This window comes from Pectinophora gossypiella, chromosome 15 (assembly GCF_024362695.1).
Source record: "Pectinophora gossypiella chromosome 15, ilPecGoss1.1, whole genome shotgun sequence".
In the NCBI taxonomy this organism is placed as follows: Eukaryota; Metazoa; Arthropoda; class Insecta; order Lepidoptera; family Gelechiidae; genus Pectinophora; species Pectinophora gossypiella.
The window spans coordinates 10,775,414-10,803,027 of NC_065418.1; the positions used below are offsets into that span (position 1 = coordinate 10,775,414).

The 27,614-nt window shown below is 36.7% G+C and overlaps 1 protein-coding gene across 4 annotated transcripts in view; it reads left to right on the forward strand.

Annotated features, from left to right (window-relative positions):
• The window catches only part of LOC126373293 (echinoderm microtubule-associated protein-like 2), a 71,056-nt gene that overhangs the window by 5,962 nt on the left and 37,480 nt on the right, over positions 1-27,614 (forward strand). For 3 of the 4 annotated variants that reach the window (XM_050019383.1, XM_050019386.1, XM_050019385.1), the window contains exon 2: positions 7,949-8,050. In XM_050019383.1, the coding sequence (XP_049875340.1) occupies positions 7,984-8,050 (67 nt within the window). In that variant the 5' untranslated portion in view covers positions 7,949-7,983. The remainder of the gene's footprint in view (positions 1-7,948; positions 8,051-27,614) is intronic. The other variant, XM_050019384.1, reaches the window with a different exon arrangement.

The following is a 27,614-nucleotide window of genomic DNA, read 5'->3' on the forward strand; positions in this document are numbered from 1 at the left end:
TAAGTCGAATAATCCAGCCACTTAACAATTAATTAATTGTTGTAAAAGATCCAGACAATACCCACAACCTATTACACTAGGCTTTGAAAACTATATTGGATTTGTCCGATGATTTAATGCTAATAGCTCCTACAAGTCTGCACCAGTATAAATCTGTCACAGCCATCACAGATCCCTACTAAAACAATAACCGCGTCGTGTAACTGCGCGCGCAGCTACCGCTACCAGATGAACAAACACGCAACGTTGCGTCACAAGTTAACAACCGCCCGCGCTGGTGCGCGTGCGACATGGGTGACGATCATACAGGGCTGCTACAAACACTGACACAAAGATCTTTGGCAGGATACAGTTTAAAATAATGTCTGCATAAAATAAATGTTAGTAAGGACAATAATTCATATCCAAATTACGTCCAAGATACAATTATTGCTTAGGAATGGTCTAACGCAATCTTTATTTAATATTTTAGGACCCTATCTGACTAGGACACCGCGGAACAACACAGTCGCACAATATTCAGTTGTTTCTTATTATAAGGGGTATTTTACCTAGTTGCGCAACAAGTTTTTGGCCAGCAATCGAATCCCGAATTTCACGCTGGTCGCACCCTATGGTTTCCTAGTGAGATAGGGATCTTGGCTATGATGAAAGATTTGTCAGATAATCATTGTACTGAGATTTTGTGACAGGTTACCAAACCAACCCATCATCATCGATAAGTTAAGAATATCGTAGATACAACAGTGCAAAAAAAAACATAACAGTAAGCCATAACCAGTAACCCTGACTACCTGGTTGCAGGATAGACACGCGTAGGCTGTGCGTCGGCGCATTGCATTGAGCCACACAGGAATTTGAAAAAAAAAGCAAACAATGATGGCGCCAGGTTTTTGTAACGGCTCTCAGGTTAAATTGAGGTTGTTCAAACTATTATGTTGCATTACGACAGTTCCGGCGTCTGCTATCATTTTAGTTCGTTACTTTACATACATGAAAGAACGAAAAGATAAGTTATGTATTCTTCACTTAAAGAGCAGAGGGTTTGTTATCTCCAGTATTTAGGGCTACTCTAGATTATCCGAAAATGACTTTTTAAGCTATCGTATTTAAACAAATGTTTAAATTAAAAAATAAGTACATACTTAATTACTTATGAAGGCTTTTTCGTGGCTAAGCGCAAATAGTATTGAATCAGAATCCCTATTATGCGCAACCGACTTGCTCTTGTCCTTTTAAATACATTTAGTAATGTAGTGACATTACTATTTAAAAGTACACTCAAAGTACACTATTAAGTCACTACTTAATAGTAGTGTATATGACAAGAATTCAGATGCTTATTTCTTCCGTTGCCGAACATTCGAAAGGTTAAAACAGTCAATTTGATGCATGGTGATATCGAAGATGAACTTATCAGACAAGAAGGTATTATTCTCAATTATACATTAACAATAGACACAGTTGCACCTAATCGTTAAGTATCCCTACAGTAGCCCCACATGTGAAGGTCGTAGTTTATGTATCCGTTCTTATTGCATAAACGATATACCGATAATGAAGAAAACATACATACTGTGGGTAGAGCCATTATGTCGTATAAACCTTATAGTCATTGATTTTATGGGGTAATAATCAGCTGTTGTAAGTTTTCAGGATGCCTTGGATGAAAAGAATGTTACATTTTAAGTATTTTCTAAGATTCATCATGGAGATCTAAAGTTTTAGACCTATATTTTTACATTTTGGATTTTTATAGACCAGTTGTTCGAAACCAATTAATTTTCCTTCTGCTCAAGGCATTACAAAGAATTTACAGTTGGTGCAACAAACGCAAGCCTACTGTGACCTAACCCAATCGGAATCCTAAGCAGACCGCAACAAATTTGCCCCCGGCATCCAAGACGTGACCTTGGCTTAGCTGTATATTTGTTGTCACTTTCTCATTGAATATAGCTTCCTAGGTTTTTGTAGCTAGACTGCGGATCTTGTGTTGCTTGAAAATTGTCGTCTTCAAGGTCTTTGTAAACTTTTTTATTAGTATCCTGTTATTATATCTCACTATTTGACATGACACCGATGCATGTTACAACTTAGACTAGTGTTCTTTTTGCTATCTTAGTATATTCATATTTTTAATTTTGAGTAAGCAATTTAAAGTTGAGAATCTTTGAATATCTTTGAATATCGAACAGTTCTTACTACAACAATTTATAATTTGTATGACAGAAAGGTTAATCCGTAATGCTATCCCTAATTAAATTTTAATAATGAAAAGGTTATCTAATTTTGATTTACTTTATATCTGGAAAAGTAATTGAGATCATAAAAGGGAAAGCTAATGAATTTCATAACAAATAACACCCACAACGGGTTTAGAACAACTAGATCAGTGCTCTTACGTATACGAATCCTTTATTTGAATAATGTTATGCATGCTTACTGTCCTCATTGCATATCACGATCAATCACATGCATGAGAATGTGGTTCGTTTAGTACTCGTTAGGTAACGAGTAACGACTCATCTGCATTTAGATATCATGCCGGTTTCAGATTCCTATAATTGCTGTCTTCTGTAAAGGTTTTAACTTGTATTTACTCATGTCTTCTTCATAATCGGTCCGGACAACTTGGCAAATGGGCAATTTCAACCCCAAATGCATTCGTACCCTTCGTTTTTGCTTCTACTACAATTTGTTAGTTTATCAAAAAATACTAATTTATTATGTTCAGATTTACAGTTATAATCTATCTTTCCAAAAAGTGCTAAGCTACCTATACTGTACTTGGAGTTCACCTACTTTATCATACTTTCGTTTTTTACGTGATGGTATATTTTCTTCGGATGGTATTCGTTTAGTTAGAATCTCATACTTTCGCTTCATATTCTTGTATTACCATTTATTAGATAACCAGCATCCAAATGATCTCGTCACGGTGTTGTTTCCATTCCTCACAGTGCCGTGTTACATTTGTTATCAGATCTCACGTCACGCGCAATAGAGCGTGCTGTGATATTTTAATATTAATTACGTAATTCATCAAACAAGTAATGATAGCCGGTAGTTTCTCAATATTGTGACGAGAACCATTTCCATGATATGGAAATGGAACGGTCGTGCTTGGAAAACATGGTGATAGTTTTGACATCAATGATGTCATTGGTCGATAGTAAGGTGTACAATACCTACTTAAGCTTTGCGGATAATTATACATTTAAAGTGACTGCAACTGGTTTTGCCTTTAACGATATTGTTTTAGCAAAAAAATATCTTGAATATAATCTGATTAGAAAGAAAGAAAGAAACATTTATTATTTATGATTAGACATTTATGATTAGATTTTTCAGTATTTGTAAAACACCTATTCTACATTGTCTTGCTTCTTCAACCACTTGAAAGACTACAGAATATGCTCCAGCCACTTTTCCTTTACCAGCAGTATGTGTCTAGTATTTCTGATGTTGGTTGATTGTCGTCAGAGAAACAGATTTTTCCGATCGTGTCTATCTTATGTACTTGTGTGCTATCAGATGCAACGTCACGCGACTCAATGAAGCGTGCCCTGATAATAATACGTTGTATAATAACATGTTTGGGTTGCTGAGAGCATTTTCACTTCTAATCTAATATCAGGCTTGGAGCCGTGGAGAGAGCACCATAATTTCTCTTTTTAAGAAGATCTTACTAAATACCACACCACATTTGTACCACATTTTTTTTGCAATAAACGATTTTGAATTTGAAATGAAAATTTTATAACATGTACAATCAAAGAGCAAAAGTGCAGTAACTGAGCGAATTATTTGTAAACAGTGGTGAAATTGTGAACCTTTAGTTGTCATAATTATAAAATTTATGTTTTTGTAGGTGTTTTTGGTCTATTACAAAAACGACCACGAGGAAGACCTCGTCGTTGCGCTTAAGAAAGCGCAACCAGTTCATTTATTACTTTGCAAGGAACTGATTGGACTTTTGCACCTAATCGTTACATTTGGTTTTAAGGTCTGATTTTGAAGCGTGTCGCTACAAAGTTTATAAGATCATTAATATCTATCTTAGGATCTAAAGTGAAAGGTTTCCCAGAAAATGGAACACCTCATTTATTTATTTACATATCTTGTCCATTTAGTCCTGGCGCCACCTCTACGCGGGAGGACTTTATGCAGGCTACTGATAATATAGCTAAATACTGGTAGGGTACTACCTAAGTCTGCCATCGACTCGAAAAGAAGTTGTTTTCGGCTTGTGGCTGTGTTTATTACAATAGGAATGCCAGTGTTAAGTTTATGTACGAGTATAATGATGTATATTTACGTTGTTTTTTAAAAAAGATTTTTGTAACTTAGTAAGTGATCCTCGGTTATAGATGACAATAGCAAACCGAGAAAAGTGTCTTTTGATTTATTGACATATGTATAGCAATTTAATAGCTCTGGTTTGTAATTATATACCTATTAAGTACCTACACTCCACGTCGTGGGTTTTTTATTATTAGACACGATCAAATGTCACAACATGAAACATCAACCAATCGCTATGTTAAATACCTATTGATAAAGTATCGTGAGGTCGGCTCTTATCTTCTAATTTGATAACGGGTTTATAGGTGTTCGCCTATATAGTAGACATTGACACGAAATTTTGACTTTATATTAGTTTCCCTTTAAGTTGTAATTTTTAAGTGACTTTTGTCAATTCAAATGTAGCGACTTTCAGGTGTTTTTAGAATTATTATAGAACTTTCTAATTTTAAGATAGTTTATAAAGTATGGTAAACATAAACAACTCGAATTGGTTTGGATTTCATCATCCCTTCATTAAAAAAAAAATCTGAAAAGGCAACCCATTTATATCAAGGTTTCGACTACTCGAGATCGCTAAAGTGACTAGGACTATTGCGAATACGACCTAATCACCAAGTTTAAAAAATGTACCAAAGTAATACAAAACCGCTTAAGCCTAAAGAACTAATTTACCGGTGTTTAAAGCCGGTTGGCAATGGTAATCTGGCCTGAGGAGTCATGTTGACCCATGTAAATCGGTTACAACATTGACTCGGGTTGCAAATGCCTTGCAAAATTCCAACATTGTCACCACCTTGGGCAGCTGGCATTCAATCGTAACTGTTTCATAATCAATTTGACTATTGTTATTCGGATGTGAGGTGGAATTTATGAGTTCGATGACTTTGCATTTTTTAGAGCCATGGTAGCCCGCTTGCCTCTCACTTTGAGGTCGCAGGTCGCAGGTCGAATCCAGCATAGGACTAAACCAATGATTGTCGCATTTGTTTTAGAATTCATGTTTGGATCATAAATGATTATCATGTACTCAGCGGTGAAGGCAATCCATCGTGAGGAAATCCACATTCCCGAGCAATGCATTTTCGAAGGTATGTGATCTAACCTGTATTGGGTTGGTTTTCCCTTCGCGGGTTGGAAGATCTTCAAGTTAGGTAAGCGGACCCTTTAAAAAAAACGGGTTAATGCTAGGATTTTTGTAGTTATAAAATATTACTTATTATATATTGCAGTTGGCGTTTTAGTTGACGAGTTTATTAAAAATAGCTATTCAGAAAATTTGTGGAAAGAAAATCAGTACAATAATTCGGACAGCATTAGTGTGAGATAACGTGCGTGCGTCAGAATGCCTCGGTTGTCCTGAAATTCAGTTCAGCGCATTTTATGAGTGGAATTATCAGAGAAAAACAGTGTAACTAAAAAATACTGAAGAAAAAATAATTCGTTCTTTCTTCCTTGTGACCACATCAGGAAGTTCTCATTTCCGTTGGTTGAGACCGCTGTTATCAATAAAACAATATTTTTGTACCTTTTCGCATGAATCCATTTTATATTATGTATCTCATAGCAGGCGAGGGTCTAAGAGGAAGTATAAAAACATGGAAGTCATGAGAAAGATGTTACCAAATGACATTTACAGACAACGTTTAGCCAAATGACAAGCGTCACGAATGCCTGTTATGGTGGCCATTAGGTTTTTACAAGATCAGCAGACAAAATTGGACATTGATAAATGCCAATTTACCGACTCCCACGCCACTCTGATTGGCGTAAGTGAATTTGGTCCATCAAGGTTCATAGTACCCTACACACTTTTCTAACTATCTTGAGTTATTGTACCCTTCGAAAAAATCATGGAAATACTCAACTTTTTTTCCAGGAATTAAAATATCTTTAAAATTATTGTTTAAACTAGTGATTTAAAAGTCTAGATACTGAGGGTTTGTTAATATTGCCTTATGAGACCTTTTGTAAATCATATACATGTACGTATAGATGGCGTGGACCTAAACATAGTTAATTTAGCCCCTGTAAAGTACCCCCCCCCCCCCCCCTAAAATCCCCTTAAACGCACATACCCCTTCCCTCAACAATGGCCCCTATAAACGGACATTAAATTGTACCTTTTGTTCAATCGCACGCCCATTTCTTGTACGAAGTGATTGTAGGTGCTCAGTATCGAGGTTATAGTAACTAATTTCTAAAAATAACCACTTTATCAGTTCCAGACCATTTGAAAGCAATAACCGTTGACCACAAGTACTTATAATACTGTTGAGAAGTATTGTTTTCATTACAAAAAACTGGGTTATGCGTTGATTGCGAAGCGTAATAAAAGGTTATCGCAGTTTTGTATCGGGCAAGAATGCAATTTCTTACGTTTTCACATTATATTGCGGAAATAAATGAAAGAATAATAATAATGCGGCCCCACGCACGCCTTCCCAAAAGTCCGGGACTCCATAGTCCCGAGATATGGAAAGGACATACAATACTCGTAATGCGGAAATAATTGCACCATCCCGCGCTCCAATGCTTAAACTTCTTTCACCCAAAGGTTGGCAGAATTTGCTGTTTAGCAATAAGGCCGCCTATTGTGCTTATTTTTATTCGTATGTATGATTCCTGTGTATATGTTTTGTGCAATAAAGAATTTTTAATTGATTGAAATAATGCGTGGAAATAGTGGTTCCTATGTTTCCCGCGCTCCAATGCTTAAACTTCTTTCACCCAAAGGTTGGCAGAATTTGCTGTTTAGCAATAAGGCCGCCTATTGTGCTTATTTTTATTCGTATGTATGAGTCCTGTGTATATGTTTTGTGCAATAAAGAATTTTTAATTGATTGAAATAATGTGTGGAAATAGTGGTTCCTATGTTGTTAGCTTTGGTCTCTTTAGTTGTTACTTTTCTTTTAATGTGATTATGTTGCCATCTATGGAGAGTTCCCCTTATGGTTTATATAATTTATCACAACGGTTTATATAGTTTATATAATATATTTCATTGATGTACCACACCTATCGTCACAGAAATAAGAAGAGCAATTTGTCTGTCTTGTCTTTATTTTCATCCAGAGAGCCGTGGTTGCCCAATTGGTAGAACGCTTGCCTCTCGAATGACTGTCCAATTTGTTTTCGAATTCATGTTTGGATCATAAATGATTATCATGTGCTCAGGTGAAGGAAAACATCGTGAGGGAACCCATATTCCCGAAAAATGCAGTTTCGGAGGTGTGTGACCTAACCCGTATTGGGCTGGTTTTCCTTACGCGGGTTGGAAGGTCAGACAGACAGTCGCTTCTGTCAAAAACCGGACCGGTTAATCTTCTGGTAATTTTTTATTTATTTTATTTTATTTTATTTTATTTTGGACAACAGACAGTCATTATACGGCATTTGTATCTTAAAAAAAGTAATAAGTGAAGACAATGAGTGCCCACAATTTCGTTATGTAAGCGGACTCTGTGAAAAACGGGATAATGCTAGGTAGATGATGATGTCTTTATTTTAATCCAAAGACTTACCAAACCTGCTGGCGAGGAGTGGAGGTGTATACAACACTGCCTATCTTATCGGGGATACAGGCTATGTTATGTTACTCACCAAACCTTATGTATATGATAATGACTGCTGTTGGTTTCAGAAGGCGATGTGGTGACATGGTGACAGCCTGCCGTGATGATGAGGCTCGACGCGTCCGATAAGCAGCACCGCTACCACAACCTGCTGGACGATGATCATGCCAGTAAGTATCTTCAGTTATTACCACTAGCCTTCATTTAGCGTGCACTTCGGTTAGGTGTATTGCGGTAAGCTGGTTACCACCCTCTAAGGAAAGCCATGCTGATTAACGATTTGAAATGTCCAGGTTGTATTTATGTTGGTAATAAATTAATAAATCAGTCTAGTAATTTAGACGTAAAATGGTAGTGCTTACATCTCATCATCACTAATTTAAGAGCCACGCTCTTGTAGGTGTAGCATTCTCCGTGCTACTTTTTAGGGAAAAATAGAGCGGTGGTTTCCCTTTTGCCTTCCGCCACGCAGTACTCTGTCTGACGCGAGTGGGATGGCGCCCAGAGTAGTCTATTTCAAAGCCGTACTAGGACTCCTGTCCTCCGCCAATAGTATACTGGCAATTACTGCTGCTCTCTCTCAGGTCCCTGTGACTCGCCTCTTCCGTCCTGTATTGCCTTATTACATTTTTTTTATTTATTGCATTTAGATCTACATCTAGAAAATTATTTTAAAACCAACCACTCTGACTCACGCGAACCCAGACAAATTAGGACATATGGCCAGACCATACTTACCTAGTTGTTTTACCAATAAAGGGCAGTGACAGAAAAGGCACCTGCCATTATAGCCACCTGCCCCCGATGTTTTTAAATATAGATATTTATTTTTAACTATAGAATTGATCAGCTCGACTGGAATTGTACTGAGGTAGACGTTCTGTTAAATACCTACTCCTTAGATAGAGAAAGATAAATGCAGGTGTAACACCAGTAGGGCTAACATGCGCAAAGTGATAAAATTATCGATCGATTCCATAAATTTTGTCATCGATTTTTCCCTAACATGCGTGCCACGTCATTTTGTTCGTATTTTGACAGAACGACGTGACTTATTTAGGTTCACATATTAGCACCAATCGACATGATTTTATCACGTTTCGCATCTTAGCTCTACTGGTCACACCTGCATTTTTCTTTCTCTATCTAAGGAGATCTAATAGAACGTCTATTTCAGTACAATTAGTGATTATTTGGTTGATGGGGTTGGTAATTCACCTCACAATCCACACGATAGAAGAAGACGTGATTATCATTTCAATATTTTCAATATCAGTGTTGTGATTCTGTTCTATCTAACAGTAGGTTCATACTAACATATTTTTGTGTCAGTTTTCTCCGTTTCAATCATTTTGTCTGCGTGAGAACCCTCAACATTTTCCAATTTTGCACCCAAATAGTTAATGTCCTTCGAGAAAATTCTATTATAATCACGGCAAAACATTTTGTCTATAGAATACAAGCTAGATAAAATTACAGTTACGAAACTAACAATAATCGTAGTCATAGAATAGAAGATAATATTTTTTTCATCATTTCCTATAGCGATATTCCGTAACTTACTTATTACAACAATCACTGACATTTGTCATTAGATTGAAAGCCACTGGGTTTTTATTTGGAAATTATTAACGCTACGGAAAGCCGTTGCAGTTTTGTCGTAACCAATAGTTTCTCGGGGCTCAGAGAAATAGTAATCTGAATTACTTTTTTCAATTTATTGTAATTTACACTTTTCATATATTTTTTACTTTTTGTGTGTATCAGCTTTCGCCTCCAAAAGTTTATATTATATATAAGCAGATTATCTACTAGCTTTCCGCTTGCCATTTCGTCGGCATTGACTTCGGCTATCGCGATTCGCGATATGTACACCACATCCGTCAATGGAAAATATTTTTAATTCATCTCTGGAAATTAGGTACCCCTGTGTCCTTTTGCCATAGAATTATACTACGATATAGCATAGCATCTAGGTTTATCTCACCCCCAGAGGTGCTTTTGCTACAGACATACAGAGTTACTTTCGCGTTTTTGAGTTTAATAGTTACAACAAGTAATTATAAAGATTGCAATTTGAGACCCTGAGCCGATTTTTATTACAATCTTGTGTCAATTTGTCTATTTAATTATGGACCCCAAGGTTCTTTACATTCATTTAGCGGTAGTTAACTGAGAAAATCGTTTCGATTGTTGCCCTGTTCTCATGAGTGGCAATTATCATTGTATAAGAATCGTGGGCATCGATATAGCCACGGTTAAGTCGTAGTACAGTCATTCAAGTAAGTTATCTACACATAACGGTAAAATATACATATATCTAAAATCACACAGACAGGTTCAAGTTTACGCGGAGAATTAGATGATGCAGTATCCAAAGACATAAAGCTCATATTTTTCCATTGTTATACATAAAAGATGCAAGAATTTTACTTTCAAAATATCTGGTACTTCATACTCGCAAGCGTACGTTTAACACTACTAGTTAAGCTACATTCAGTATTTTGAATTTTTGACAGACGGGTGATTACGAAAGCTTGATTCGAATTTGTGCAAAGATGAACGACGAAGCTTAGAGATGCTTTCTGATGTCGCTCATAGTTTTGAGCAAAGAAGAAATGAATGTAATCAACTATTTCTTGAAGGTCAATTACCTTAATGCTGTACAAAACCTTCAAGCCAAACATCATGTCGAGTAAACTCTCGCATTCATCGCAATCGTTGAAGGAAGTCTTCGCTGCCCTAAAAGCTTATCTCAACCGTTATAACCTGTTCCAACCTGTCTTGGCACGATATAAACTCCTCTGAGCTTCTCAATAACTGTGCGGATGTACTATTAAATCTCGTATAGGTATCTGTCAGATTGTGAACTAGCTATTGCTGTTGCTACATCCGTGTAGAACCTCTTTAACATTGTACGGTTTGCAACCGCACATGGCCCGCGTCAGCTAATTTATTTACCTTTTACGCAATTGTATATTTTTTTCACGCAAGTTCACGACTCACCAAGGTAGTGTACTCGTGTATTTGTGTAATTAACTTTGACAAGAAAGTGATCAATAAAACATACATTTTACGCTATCAAAATTGTTCTCATTTTGGCTCCACATGATTGGACCTAAAATGGCCAGAAGCAATTCATCTAAAAAAGCAATATTGCAATTTGACATTTGCGCATATAAAAGTAAGTGCACAATGTGTGAACTAACATAGATCGGAATTTCAAACTTCGAAATTCAGTATTAGAGTCTGCAAACAAATGCCAAATAGCATTTTTTAGATAAATTGCGTCGATGTGGCCATTTAACCCCCCAGTTTATCAAGATTATCATCTTATCAATCTTTAAACTTCTATGTTGTATGCTGGGAGGGAATAAAAAATAGAACACTCTTATCATTAAAAGATCATATACGTCTAGCAAGATACTGTATAAACACCTTCCGTAATTGTTTGACACTGCTTCTACTTACGGCACATGTATGAACTTCTGTGATCTGGGATAAGCTGGACATATTGTAAAAAGGCAAAATAATGTCCTTGAATAAACATCTGTCAACAGCTGTTTCACAGCTGACCTTTCGAACATCAGGCGGTTAGATACAATACATACCAGTCAATATATTTCACCTGGTAATAAGGAACCAGTATAGGACCCTAACAAGTTTTGAACCCTGGCCCACACAAGCTATTGTTTCCTCAACAAAACAATAACAAAACCCCTGGTCGTTAGTACACTTCACTGCCCCGACGCACCTGACATCCGGCCGGCTTCCTGCGTTTTGTGCGGGATGCATGGCGTCACGCCTCGCCTCGTACGCTATAGGCCCATTCGTTTTTGGAATTTTCTCGAATTTACTAGTGGATTCTAGGGATACTAAACGTTCTTGATGGCTTGCTGGTGATCTTGTTTGTAATTTTAATGGGGACTTTTTTTTGACGTGACTTATTGTAGATTTGCAGCAGATGGCATTAACTACTTGGCCGGAGTTAATGGGGACGAATACGGGTGGGGCAAAGGGGAAAGAACAAATCAAATATATCTATGCTTTATTGCACACAAATAAAACATACAAGCATTAAAGATCGTGAAGTGTGGTCCAATTAAGATCTATACTCACTAGAATGTAAAAATCAATGTTGTGATCGTGTGTCTCAGCGTCTTGTTCGATTCCCAGACTTGCACCAATGAGTTATTAATTTATCTTACGTGCAATTTTCACTAAGACCGTTGGCTTAACCATTATGGACGGCGATACGGCTCACCGCCCTTCTGTACTAACAGAAAGCTCGGTGAGGCGTGGGTACATATTTCACCATGAGTTGAATGTAGGTTACCTCTGACTACCCCAATTGGGATTATAGTCATGTGTGAGCTTATGTTATGTAGAATAGAAAATCTTCAAGAATTTGCACAACGAAGATCTTTGTCAGGTAAAGAGAATAGAGTTGGTTGATCATCACTTCTGGAAACCGCACGGGATGCGCTTGAATTGAACCCGGAAATAACACAGGAAATGTGCAGTTGGTGTGTCTACGTAGGTTTCCTGAGCATAGGCCAAGAATAAGACGAAAGAAAAACGACGACGAGACGAGAGATATACGAAGAAGGCAGACCCCACCATCAAATGGGAATAAAAAAAATGAAGGAGAGAGAAAGATAAGGAAAGAATATGGCGAAAGAACCCAAGTATGTGCTAAGTGCCCCTTTTACCGCCTACTCTAAAGGCAAAAAAAAACTTAAGGTTGATTGAATGAAAGACTGATTCTGCTTATGAACCTATTTATTGATTTACTAAAATTGTATTTAATTGCATTGCATCGGTTTAGCGGAAAACTCGGTGGGCACTTAATTTAATTCAACATATGGGATTACAATTTCGTGACCTTTTTCCACTGTGACCTTAGTACACTAACTCCTTAGTTCATCTTGCGATGGATGTACCTCTAGTTACCCCAATTGGGATCCTATGTTGTGTTATATCTAGAGGTATAGTTTACAAAGAGGTAACTTTACAACTGTCACCACTAGAGACCATTCAAGGTTCATAAACATAACATAAACTGCCTATATACGTCCCATTACTGGGCACAGGCCTCCCCTCAATCAACCGGAGGGGGTATGGGGTATTCAAGGGTGTGCGTCAAGCTAGCGGCCTCAAAAAAAAATGGGCACGAAAAAATAATTTGACCATACCAAAAAATAGTACTCTTATTGAAAAAAATAGTACCTGTTGTAAAAAAATTAGTACCATCACGGTTCTGGATTTATAGCCATGTTTTATTGCACTTGCTAGCTTGACGGTGAGCGAAATTTGGCGAGAGTTAACGACAAGGTCTTTCGCTTTGATTTAAACGCCAAAAAATAGTATCGAAATAGTACTCACCCCCTGCAAAATACCGAAAGTAGTACTTCAACGGTTCCAAAGTTATAAAGGCAGTTCTTTGATCCCGCTAGCTTGACGTTTTGAAAATACCTATTATCTGGGGAACGCTTGCATATTTCAGTATGTAACTAATGTCAATAAACTCGTATGAAATAGTACTCCCTACCATCATAATTTTGATCCGATTCTCTTTGTAGAAATGTTAAAAAATCATCATAACCTATGCCATACATTTGTTGTTGATACAGTCACGTAGACAATTACATAACCTCACAATTTATTCGTAAGTATTGCCATTTTGGAGGTCTACCCTACCATTTCTTTGCACTTCAGTGCTGCTATTACAAAAAATTCCTATTGCATACACCCATATGCACTAATTTTAATAGAAAATGGCTGCATGGGTCTAGTTCTTATCGAAAACAATCTGTGATTTTAATACATCATAATACATTTTTAATCTGCTGTTTTATTTTATAATTTATACCTTCATGTTGAATTTGTTACGGATCGAAGTGTTTGTTAATAAACAATTTGCAGTATTTGTAGAATAACTCAAAGAGTTTCAACAATGATATTACTTTCATCTAACAACCCTGGCACTTCACCAATTTTTACCCAAAAATGGGGAAAAATACTGAAATCTGACAACATTCTTGACCATGTGTAATAATTTTGTTCGCGACTGTACTCGTCTTGATAAATGTATGACATAGGTTATAATGACTTTTTGACATATTTCTACAAAGAGAATCAGGTCCAAATTATGATGGTAGGGAGTACTATTTCATACGACTTTATTGACATTAGTTACAAACTGAAGTATGCAAGCATTCCCCAGATAATAGGTATTTTCAAAACGTCAAGCTAGCGGGATCAAAGAACTACCTTTATAACTTTGGAACCGTTGAAGTACTACTTTCGGTATTTTGCAGGGGGTGAGTACTATTTCGATACTATTTTTTGGCGTTTAAATCAAAGCGAAAGACCTTGTCGTTAACTCTCGCCAAATTTCGCTCACCGTCAAGCTAGCAAGTGCAATAAAACATGGCTATAAATCCAGAACCGTGATGGTACTAATTTTTTTACAACAGGTACTATTTTTTTCAGTAAGAGTACTATTTTTTGGTATGGTCAAATTATTTTTTCGTGCCCATTTTTTTTTTTGAGGCCGCTAGCTTGACGCACACTATTCAAGGTTCACTTTAGTTTTTTCAAGTTCAGGTCAAACCTGGTCATTCTGTTTCAGTTGTGTTGTCTGGACACTAAACTAGTGTCTACGCTCGAGTAAACTGAATCGATGCGCGTGAGTCGCTGAAGCGTCGTCTTGGATAATGGCCGATAGGTCACTAGGCAACCCAATTATTTTCCGTTAAATACAGCTTGATTCATTTGACAGCTGTCAGAATAATGCACTATGCTGTATAATAGCTTTCTGTCTTGTCAAATTTTATCTGCAGTCATAGAATAGTAGAACTGTAGGTCTCCATCCCGCATCAATTAGTATCGGGCGCTTACCTCACCCCCTCTGGTCTTACTTTAGTCTTAAATGGCTGTAAGCAGCTAAGAGTAAGAAGAAGAGCGCATGGACTATATTATATTTGTTTTTTTATAAAAAATACTCTTCTACTTTTTATACACACGTCACAGTAGTAGGTACCTTTTAACAGGTAAGTACAATAATATTCAAAGGAACGTATACAATACAACTGCAATTATAATGAACGTAACAATCATTCGTATAAGAACATTATAACACCCTCACCTGCACCTTTGTATGCAATTATCATAGACAATAGACTGAATTTCCACTCTACTTATACGATTACAATGGAAAATTGTTGCATTAAAAATACTGCAATATAATTGTGTTGTTACCTATTTATATTTAGTTCTGGTTAGAGCGTTGCGTTGGGGCTCACGACCTGGAGGTGGAGGTGCGGGTTTGATTCCCGTTGGGGACATTGTCGAATTGACTTTGTGCGACTGTCCTTTGTTTGGTAAGGACTTGAAGACTTCAATTATCTGATTGTCCGAAGATCATTCCGTGATTCGGAGGGCAGTTTAAGCCGTTGGTCCCAGTTAATAGCCGTAAAAAAACAGCTCCAGCAATTCGCAGTGGAGCAGCGTGGTGGAGTATGCTCCATACCCCCTCCAGTTGATGGAAGGGAGGCCTGTGCTCAGCAGTGGAACGTTATGGGCTGTTTAAGTTCTTTTTTGAACTGACGGTGAAGAAATATGTAGAATACGTTAATTCAGTTGTTTTTTACCACGGGCATGTCGTTTATTATAGTTTTTTTTTATCGGGACTTATTGTTTGTTTGCCTCAGATGACATTGAGGGCTCACACCCGGTGTAAAAGTTAAGACAACATAACATGCCTGAAAGTGTCTATATATTTCAGTACCATCCCTAAGCGGGATGTATTTGGGAGTCACAACTAAGGGGATTTGGGTGGTGAGGTGAATAGGTGTAGTGAGATACTAAATACAATATACAGCTTTGATTTGAAACTTAGTTAGTTTTCGAGATTAATCAATAAAATATCTATGAAAATCATAGTCCTCATAACTATGACGTCACATGTGATTATATTGATGATGTGCGCCCGCGCAGACGCCGGCGTTTAACGCCTCCACTGGAATGGTAATATAATTAGAGGTATTTAATGTGCAGTACAGGATGTTACTTCAGATATTAGTGTTGTCTTTGAGGCTGTATAGTCATGACTCATAACTCATAAGCAATATGAGGTACTTACCCACTTTAGAACCCTATTGCAATTATATATTGGACGTTTAGTGTGACTTACAGTACAATTTGTTAAGCCACAACCGGGGGTAAAAGAATAAACGACTATCCGTTTATTCGTTCACCAAAAACAATATAGATGGCGTTGTACAGCTTTAATGTGTTAACTACCTATTTTCTCATTACTCGGGTACATAATTATTCCAAAATACAATGTAATGGCAGAAGCATATATAAAAATAATTGTTGCCCGATATTTGGATCACATTATGTTATAATTATGTTGCTACCTATATTGCTTCTCTTTATTTAGATCAGAATAGTAATGGGTGGAAGATGTAATTGTGCCTGGGTGTAACAAAAAGGGTCATCATTTATACCTAAAAATAAAGATAAAAGATGCATAATGTCTGTTACCCATGAAATTAGAAGGTTAAACGAAAAACAATCTTTACAACACCATCTTTATTGTTTTTCAGGAACGTAGCCTGAAAAGTATTTAATTGGGGGTAAAAAAAAGTTGACTATTTCCATTATTGTTTAGTATCTCCATTTTGTAATATATCCAAGCTAGTGCTATTTGGTTATGATAAATATATTTTTGACAGGCATGTCACTATATATTTCGTCACTATATCGTATATATTTTTTTAATATACTTAATTATTTTTAATTAATTTTCAAATAGAAAATTCAACCCCTAACAGTGAAAGAGATTCCACGCCGACGTAGTTGTGTAACAGCTTGTGTAATAAAATGTAATGATAATGAGTACCTAGGTACTCACCTGTCAAAAAGAATAATAGTAGGAATATCCTGCTTATCTCCATTACAATAAAGATGGATTGCAATTAATATCATTTTATTACTTATCTACCGTATCTGTTGAGTTATATTGCATTATTAATAGCTGAGTGTACCGTGTGGGTGATCGAGTGATCAGTTCATTGGCTTGCGACATTGAATCAGCAACATTGTAACGGCCTCCGTGGTCCAGTGATCCGGAGGTCCCGGGTTCGAATCCCGGTGGGGACATATCACAAAAATCACTTTGTGATCCCTAGTTTGGTTAGCACATTATAGGCTGATCACCTGATTGTCCAAAAAGTAAAATGATCCGTGCTTCGGAAGGCACGTTAAGCCGTTGGTCCCGGCTACTACTTACTGATGTAAGTACGTAGTCGTTACATGAGCCGTGTCAGGGGCCTTTGGCGGCTCAATAATAACCCTAACACCAGGGTTGATGAGGTTCGTAATTCACCTCACAACCCACACGATAGTAGAAGAAGCAAGTCCACATAAAACCAGCGTCGTGGTTCACGCCGCGACTTGTGCTGAGTGAGGCCCTTTTATCTCAGGACGTCCACCACCACCTTATGATCATTTCAACGAACATCCTTCTTGCTTTGTTGTACGTTACTGTTTTTTGAAAATTTTATATTATGATGTTATTGTTTAGTTTTTATTTCTGGCGTCCTTTTATAATAAACAATTTATATTATTTTATTCTAATCGTAATCCATGGTTCATTCGTTTGCTGCTAAGCTTCTGTGAGAACTCCTTTCTAATGCAGAAGTGCTGTTATCATTTTGAATTTTATATAGAAGTAGCTGTCTGCGTCTTCCTCCGCGAAATTTCAAGATTCTAGCTTTAAATATGACAATTTTTTTAACCCTTTTGGGGGTTGAATTTCTTAAAATCCCTTCTTAGTGAACAGCTACGTCGTAAAAGGTACCTCCATGCAAAATTTGAGACTTCTACCACCTGTGTTTCTAAGGTTTCGTGATGGATGAGACAGTGACTTTTTGCTTTTAGGTATATATGTAGAATGGTATTCACTATCACAGAACAGATAAGTGATTTTGGTCTTTAAGCGGAAAACTTTTGTAATGTCTGCTGAGGACAGAAGTGTCACAAATCTTTACCTAAGTATGTATCTGACACGATAACGTTCATTTGTTGGTTCCAACTGTTATGGACTTAGATAAATAACTTTTAATTACTTTTAAAGTACCCATAGGTATACTACCTATTGTATAGTTTGATAAATATATCAAACTATAACATAATGCATTTGCAAGATACCAAGTAAGAGGTATATAATCTATAAGTCATCTTCCACTAAGCAATCTTTCATTTCACAACAAAACATACATCGATTGCTAATGCAAACTTTACACTTTACTAATAAAATAATGCATCGTTCAAGGCCTGAAGCCAGACCTATCTTAACGTAAATCTTTCTGCCCCGACACGTTACGAAATGGATTTCAAAAGACTATTTGAGAAAAATCTAATCAGTAATCACCTGTTTTTTTGAAGCGCACACAATATGACCTTCTATAGAGATTAAGACAAGTAATGAAGAGTTAATTGACTCTTGTGCCGACGTGTTTCGTTTTTAAATCCCATAAAAACTGCGGCGAATATAATGACTCAATTTATAATATTGGATGTTTCTTAAACGTTAAAAAATAATAGAATATTAATTCGTTCCGTGTCCAATCTTTATTATGGTAATATCTATTAACATCACCTTATAATATGCGTAGGTATGTATGAGGCCGTGTGATGATGAGGATAGTGTGACCCACAGTCTGTTTTTCCTGGTTGGTCACAATGATTAAATGGATGATTGTCCGAAAAAGTAAGAGTATTCCGTGCTTAGGAACACACATTAAGCTGTTGGTCCCGGCTAATAGCCGTAAAACACCTCCATCATCCCACAGTGGAGCAGCGTGGTAGAGTAACCTCCATACCCCTTCCGGTCGATTGAGGGGAGGCATGTGCCCAGCAGTGGAACGTACATAGGCCGTTTATGATATGTATGCAGGATACTATATAAATAGCAACTTGGTAGCAACAGAGTAACATGAAACAGTAGGATCACTCTAAACAAATGCCTGCGACGCGCCACTTACGCCGCGCACACACACGTCTATCTCCTGCACTGTCACACGCACGAAACGGACAGAATTATAAATCAGTTTACAAAAGTAAACTTGCCACACTTGGTAGTTGAGAACCCATGTAAATAGTCCTTTCTGTGGGACAGGACACTATTCCTCTGTCGAATTATAATACAGAGCTCTAAATTATCTTTTTTCTTCAAATCCTTGTTTTTATGATCTATGACTATCCTTATGCTCGGGACTAGATGCAGGTGAAAGCATCCTATGTTTTTTCTTTTTTCTTCAGCTACTCCCTGTCTTAAAGTTTACATGGAACAGATTAAAGAAAAGGTTAACGTCGTCGGTTAAGGTTCATCATATCCAGCTTAAGACATCGTATCAACAGTGGCTGCAAGTTGTCTTTGATTACTTGTGGCTCTGCCCACCCCATTAGGGATAACGGGCGTGAGTTTATGTATGTGTATGTGTTAACGTCGTGTCTTATAGGGAAGTTAAGTAATTGGCCTTTGATAGACTGGAATGGAAAATGCTACACCGACAAGAGCGTGGTTCTTAAATTGATGATGATGACTCTCTGTCTAGCAGAGAAGTGACTCTACCGTTCTTTTTTTACTACAGCAACTATCTGAAGTTGAGATCTCATGCCAACGTTACACGAGTAGGTACGTGTATCACAACAAAAGGTTTATCTTTGTTGAAAATATTAACATTGCAAATATCCTAGTTGCCTATATAGATAAAACACTTATTGTACGCGTAGTTCATTGTCAAACTGATACTTAGAGATAATGGGTCTGTATAATATGTGTGTAAATATGTAGGTAATTGTGGCTAGATATATCGACCAATGACAAAGTTGCAGAGTAACCTAATGTATATCAATGCTAAGTAGTACCTCGTTTAATAATCAATCATCATCATCAATTTAATAGCCACGCTCTTGTCGGTGTAGCATTCTCCATTCTTGTTTAGCAATGGCCAATTCTTTGACTTTCTTATAAGACACGACGTTCGCCAGGTATACCAAAATACGTAATAGCAGCGTTGCATTTAAGCTTAGGCTACGTAGGTTATAAGCCCAGTGACTGACAATTTGGCTCTTCCACAAATAGAGACAATGGTGCTAATTCCTGCAGACGTCATCTAATTTTATTTTAACTTATACCTGTCATTTTCTTATCCGTCGAATAAGAAAGAGACGGGTAATCGACATGCCTAAAATTTATGGAATACACGTCAATTTTAAGCAGAAACCTAAAACAACCGTTTAAACATTTTACATCGGCCAATAACCCGACAGAATTAAGTTAACAGCACACGTCAAACGGTTTGCAAACAGCGAGATACTTTTTTGGTTCGCCCGGGTTATTCATTCATTTACTCATTCCTCCTAAAATTTACGACAGTCAATCATCCGTCTCTTTCCTTTTCGGCGAATAAGAAGATGACAGGTATAACTTAAAGTAAAATTAGGAGGTGTCTACAGGAATTGGGGCCAATATGTTGGAAAAATAGGTAGGTAAATTTTATTATTAGCAGCACTGCTAGTAGATAAAGGTCAGTTACTTGGTGGCTTGTGCACGTTGGCCAATCTGTACAAAAGGGCCACAGGTGTAGCCCCTACGCTAACAGACTACTAGGGTAGTTTGCGTCAGCCGAAACAGTATACTCGCAGCTTGCAGCGATCATGTTTGAATGGACACGATCAGTTATTTTCACTTGGTGAACGTTACCGGCAGTAAAAAAAGCGCAAAGTATATGAAAAGAGCTTTATTGCCTAACCTTTAGACAGATAAGACAAGAGGACAAGAAAGAACAACTTAAAAACGAATGGAAGCCAATGTCTTTACTGTTAAAAAGAATTGTTACAACGGAAACATTCCTACTTTGGTAACATTCTCAGGAAAACAAACAGTTGAACGCGTTCTGTTTTTTGCCAGTTTTACTGAGTCCAGCACAGAAACAAAACATGTCAAACGCGATTATTTTTAGACCTTAGTAGGTTTAACAAATGCATAATATATAATAGGAAAACACATAGGCTATCGCGGATTCACGAAGGTCAAACGAACACAGAATACTAAGCTGATGTCAACATTACATCATTGTACAACCAGTTTATTTTCGTAGGATCATCTGCATACTTCACCTTATAGCTTGACCATCATAAACTTGAAACAAACACGTACGGTCACGAGTACTAATATGCATACACTTTAAAACCGTGTCACTTTAACTTTTTTGACAAATTAAACGGTAAGTCTCATTAAATTTCAAATATGATAGTGCGACAGGGTTCTAAAGTGGGTACATGATATTGCCAATGGCTGTACTTACCGTCGTTTATTTATCAAAGTCAAAGTACCAATTGCACACCATAATATGGTAAGTGTACTCGAAATCGGCGAGCATGCATGGAGTCTTTGAAGAGTGGTGGAAGCGCAGGTGGCTTGTCAGGATCGTAGTAAGTCAAATGGTCTCTGCCTACTAAAATCTAAATAAGTACCTAAACTATAATCGTGACGTAACGTATAGGTATGTGCTGATTCCTGTACATACCATCTAATTTTATTTTAGTTATACCTGTCATTTTCTTATCCGCCGTAAAGGAAAGGGACGGGTAATCGACAGGTGTAAAATTTATGGAACACACGTCAATTTTAGGCAGAAAAAAAACACCCTTCAAAATTTTATGTTGGCCTCGAAAAATTAAGTTGAAAGCACACATCAAATGGATTGAATATGAGCAAGATGCCTATTTTATTCCCTGGGTGATTCATCCATTTAAATTAACAGTTGTCAATCGTCCATCCCTTTTCTTTTCGGCGGAAAAGAAAATGACAGATATACAGGACAGGTATAACATAAAAATAAAATTGGGAGGTGTCTGCAGGAATCGGGGTCATTGTGAATTCATGATTTTATAAGTAAGTAGGTATACGTTGCACAGGACCGGAAAGGATGGCGTGAAAGAGAGGAGGCCTATACCCAGCAGTGGGTGGATACAGGCTGAGTAGATAGATAGATAGAAGTATACGTTAATTCATGTCTGTATCATCCGCTATTTCTAGCTTTCGTATTGATGACCATAACCATATCAGTCGTATCAATGAGTAAATACCTATGCAGATGATTCTGAATTATAATTTTAGAAAAGAGCCATTTCGGTCACTAAATAGTCAATTAAAATTAATTGGAATGAAATATCCCAAATCTAGGAGAGTAAGAGATAATATTAACAGGTTTTAGAGGAAGGCTTTACCCAGCAGTAGAATACTATAATAAGTGGATAAGTAAATAGAATAGTAATCCCAATTAATTATTAACTGTTTATGTCAACGGTACTTCTTGGACAAGTTTTAATTTAATGCAAAGGATTATTATAAGCTTTGAATATAAATGTCTTCGTCTTATCTCTGATTAGTTAATATTCGATAAAATCGGTATAACTTGATCTTTATACTATTGTGATCGTGAAAGAGTTAGGTAGTACCGAAACAACAATCGTTACAATACTAACAACTTTATAAACTAAAAATAAAATATTTTTTGTCCGGGATTCTGACGGGTTTTTCCATTATTATCCTTACTAGTATTGATTGACATCAGACGTACTTACAAAGATGGTAAAAAACAAACAACTAAAGGAGGTTTCTAACTAAATTAAACAAAGCGTCCACTATTTACTATGTGTTCAAGTGTGTAGTATTTTGTTATTTCTGTTTATAATCTGCTTCAAACAAAATATTTCAAATATTAACCGGTTGTACGCATGCGTCAAAGTTATATAGCGTGAATATGCGTTTTACTCGTTCTGGGATACAGTTGCAATTTGCTCGAAGATATTCTAGTTTTGAAACCCCTATTGTGACTCGGCACATGCGCACCAAACCACCTGCCTTATTTAGACAGGGTTCCGAACCATTTTCTTCTTAACTTTCTACTTTCTATCGCATTCCATAAGGCTCTTTAATAAATTTCTTTACCACTTAGAACTCTGTCGCGTTAGTGTTTGATCAGCTGTCTGGCCCAAATTGATAATTCAGTTAGTGGAGTAGAGTAGAGACTGCCGGCTGAAATTCTTTTCCTGATTTTAATTGTGAAAACACATGAATTAAAAAGTGACATTGGGTATTTTAAGTGCAAATTTCGGTGCTAGTTTACTGTGATTGTGCTTCGAATAAAATAACCCCACAAAAAGTGACGTCTCGTGATTGGTTAGGTTATTTTACGTTGTCGTAGCAACTGATTTTTGATTGTAAATTGTTTTTGTTGTGTTTGATTAGTGATGACTTAGTGAACTGTGGTTTTTTCCCTTTTTTACACCATGCAGACAAGGAAAAGAAGCCATGCCTTGTGTTCTATTTACTAATCTAATTTATGACTGCGTCGCGACTGATCAATAACCAATCGTGTGGAAAAAAAGTCTATTGAAAGGCCTCAATCGTATTCTAACAAACGTGAACGCTTTCAATCGCAACATTGGCAAACAAATTAATGTTACCTGCTACGCCACAGGCATAATGATTTCGGTTTCATTGCTAATAAAAGTTTGACGTTTTCGATTCTACTTCATACATACGCCTTCAGAATACCATCATAGTATGCTTATTGCCTAGATGTTAATAAAGTATTTAATTTTCTTTATCAGGTGTGGATGAAACATCTAAGTGGCCTTTGCCAATTTTTTTGTTTTTAATAACCTTGTGAGAACATTTGAAATACTGAAATAGGCATAATAAAGTAATATTTATGTTAAACATTCACATTTACTGTAGATTTAAAATCGGCAACATATTTAAATTCTATCAGTATGTGTTAATAGGATTGTAATTTAATTTTTTGTTGTTAACTTAAAAGGATAGATGGAAGTGTAGATAAAAGATTTTTTAGATGTTTCGCCCACTGCAAGTTATTAATATTATAATTTCGGCATTAACCAATATGGTTTCTGAAACTGCAATTTATAAATACGTACATAAGTAAATAAAGTAATTCTTTAAAAGTTTAGCCATGACAAACACACTAGACAAATCGCTTTGCCTTCTTTAAAGATTACCTCATTACTGTTAATGATGGCTACTCGCTTTTTACATGTAAGTAATCGTATAATTTTTACAAGTTGTGTGTGTAATGGTCGGTAGTTTGTTTTATGGGTACGGCCTCACCGATTGAAGGTTACCTCATATTCGCGTTTTGACTAAATTCTGTGTGAAGGTCGGACAGAATTTTAGGCGTGGATAGTTTTCCATTATGATGGGGTATTAGCATCATTATGGTAACACTGGGAGACACGCTTAAGCGTTTTATTCTATCGTAAATACCAACATTTTTTTGTGTCGAATGATTGCAATACTCGTATGTAACATAACGTAGTTTGCTTACTTCTCTATTACCTCAAATTTTAATAAAAAGGGTGAATTAATATCGATTTATCGATTCTTTCTCGATAACTTCGTTCCAGTTTTGAACTGGTAATAAAACTTGTTATAAGCAGATAAAAATATCACATGTAATATACTTAATAGATAATAGTGTACCTAAACACGTGTTTGTACACGAGAGGAAAATAACTAGAAAATATTAGAAGCATTTACATGAACAAAAATATCCTAATATCGCTATAAATTTTAATCTTTGTACATCAATTCAACCGATTATATTTAAATAATTAATCTTATCACCCAATAAAGTAAGATAAAGTCAAGTTTCTTTATTATTCTTCACGCTATCTAATCTAGGGCCAAGGCCTTCCACGGTAAATATATAACGCAAATATTGACGTTTCTGTATGTATGTATGTATGACCTCACCATCGTAAAATATCTTACTTAACGTGAATAAAACCCGTTTTACTTGAATAACGTGAACGTTTAAGTTTCATATTTTCCTTCTCGGTGATAAATAGCTTTATGTTCTTAGCATGTGGATTTCTTTTAAAATACATTTGAAAAATCATGCTTAGGTAAACCATTATGCGTACGTGTAAGAAAAGATTGAGGTATGTAAAGGAAGCCAGATAAGTGTCTCAGGATCCATAGTCTCTGCTTACCCCGGTGGGAAATAGGCATGAGTTTATGTATGTATGTAGGTAAACCATAATCGAAGGACGCGTCGCCATCATGAAGTACGAAATCAAGACTTTTCCATCTCGTACTTATACCACACCCCGGACACTTCATACAAACAACCTCGTTTTACACAGACACCACACATTGACGTTATCGTACGCGCGCATCTGGGTGTGTGACGTCTGCCGCCATACGATTGAAAACTAAACTATGTTCGAGGGGGTGTGAGGTAAACCTAGCTCAGACGCTGGTGGGGAGCGCGCGGAGAGTTGCCGTTTTATACGTAGTCCTTATTCTATGCTTATACATAAGAGAAAAGAGGCTTATAGCCGCCGATCATAGCATAGAGCCTATTATTTATGTAATCGTTAAATATCAAATACTGCAAAGCCACTATTTTTGGTATCGTAGAGAAATTAACTTCGTAGGTAAGGCCCAGATTTCCAGACACAAGGTTTGGATTTTAAAAGGACATTGAGCCTTACGACTTTTATATAATGAACTGTGTAGGTATTAATGGTATTCTAGATCGATCGGTATTTAGACTTTAGTCCGCTTTACGTAGTATTTTATTATCAATAGTACCTTTTATACTTCTATGGCTTTTGTATACTATAAGCACACAGCATTATTATACACATTAACTAGTCTGTGGCTATAACAAGCCGAGCTGTGGGACATCGACACAATAACAATCGTCCATCGTTTTCATTACCAACGAACCGAGACGCATGCGCAATATTATTGCAGTTGTGTGTGTATGTATGAATCTTTTATAAGACGACTACGTGACGGATACCTTAATCTGCGAACCACTTCCTTTTCTACCACCGAGAACCCCAAAATCTCTATCTTAATTAACCCAGCCATTTTAAGATCGATCGATTTTTTTTTTGTTTGTAATAAAACAACGTGCGGTAATTTTTAGTGCTGAGGATAATTTTTGTATAGTGTGCATGTGCAAACTGTCTTATCTAAAATAATCGTTTAGCCAAATCAGAACACAGAAAACATATTCAGGTGTGACTCGGATTACGAAAGCGGATCCAGATTAAAAAAGAGGAATCACAGTTTCATCAGTGAGATCTTCTGTTATAATGAGTCGATCACAATCCAACTCCTTATAAAAGATAATTATATCATGCTCAAATGAATTCGTTTGCCATCGCGGTCACGCGCAGATTTTCAATACGATACCGAACGTCCGCGCATTAGAAATTATAATGGCGGCCAAAATGGCGTCACGTCCGGTGTTTAGCAGACATGGCTACCATAGGATTAGTCGTGGTTTAAAATTGGAATTAATAGCTGGAAACGGTCACGGCCGTTCTGGCTGTTACCCTTATTTCATAATGGAATTGTATCTGCCAAGCGAGGGTACTATGGCTCTAACTTATAAAAACGTTATAAAACCAAGTTTATTGTAGAGTCAATGGGGGAAGTCCATCACATTATTAGTTCTGTTACAATAATCTAATAAGGGTTACGAGTAGGTATAATAACCTCTATAAGCAATATAAGCGGGAAACTCGCCACGTTAGTGTTAATTACATTAATCTTCCTTACATTCGGCCCTCAATACCAAATATGGCTGCAAGATGTCTTCCAGCTGTGTCCATCTGGTAGGGGTAGATTTTTGTACCTGTATTCAGTACGTAAGTTTCTTTTACTGCAGCCCTGTGAACTATCCCATCAGGAATTACAGCCGTGACTTAACCGACCTCGATATGTATTTTACAGCTGGTAATAAAGTTGCACTTCATTCGTTTGGTTTTACGACTGGGAGTTTCAGCCCGTAAAGTGTGTTGTCTAGACTGGCGCCAGTACTATACACTATTTGACGTACTGCTTATAAACACTTGCCAACATTGGTCGTTGTGTTACACTGTGTCATTTACTTTAATAAGTACTACTTCTAGTAATGGTAGGTACGATGTACGATGTCCGTGATGTTTTCAAGTAATATAAACTGACTTAACATAAATAGCCTATTCTAATACTTCTTGTTATATTGTACATGCAGAATTGCAGACGTAACTCAGGCCCGTATCTCTACATATCTTTACATACATACTGTAGTAGTAAAATTCCACTTGATATTAACTCAGAATCATGACCTGATTCCGCCCTAGTATTCGTTACGATGTCACTAACATCCTGTCCTGTATATCACAGTTTATGCCCAAGTTATATAGGGTTTAATAACAAGTTATAGGGAGCCTTTTACAATAGATTTAAAGTAATCAATTTTATCAAATCTCAAAGCTACGATGACATTCAAGTACCTGCTCGATGTTTATCTGGTCTCCACTTATAGCGAAGTGTAAACGCAATCCAATTTAGTATAATAAGAAAAGTAAGCAGTATTGTGCTTGAAGATCCGCACCTTATTTTTTATACTAAATCTTCTCACGACTGAGAAAGTCGTGAGAAATATAAATGTTCTAAAGTCTTGCACACACTTGATTGCACGCTTGAGTTGATGATGGTTTGTTTATAAAATACTAGGTGATCGTTAATCATTCTACCTTCATTCGAATTGTCAGTTATAGCTGGTAGTTCATACAAAAATTCCTCGTAAATAAGCAACTATTTCAACGTTTCTTTTCTTTTCG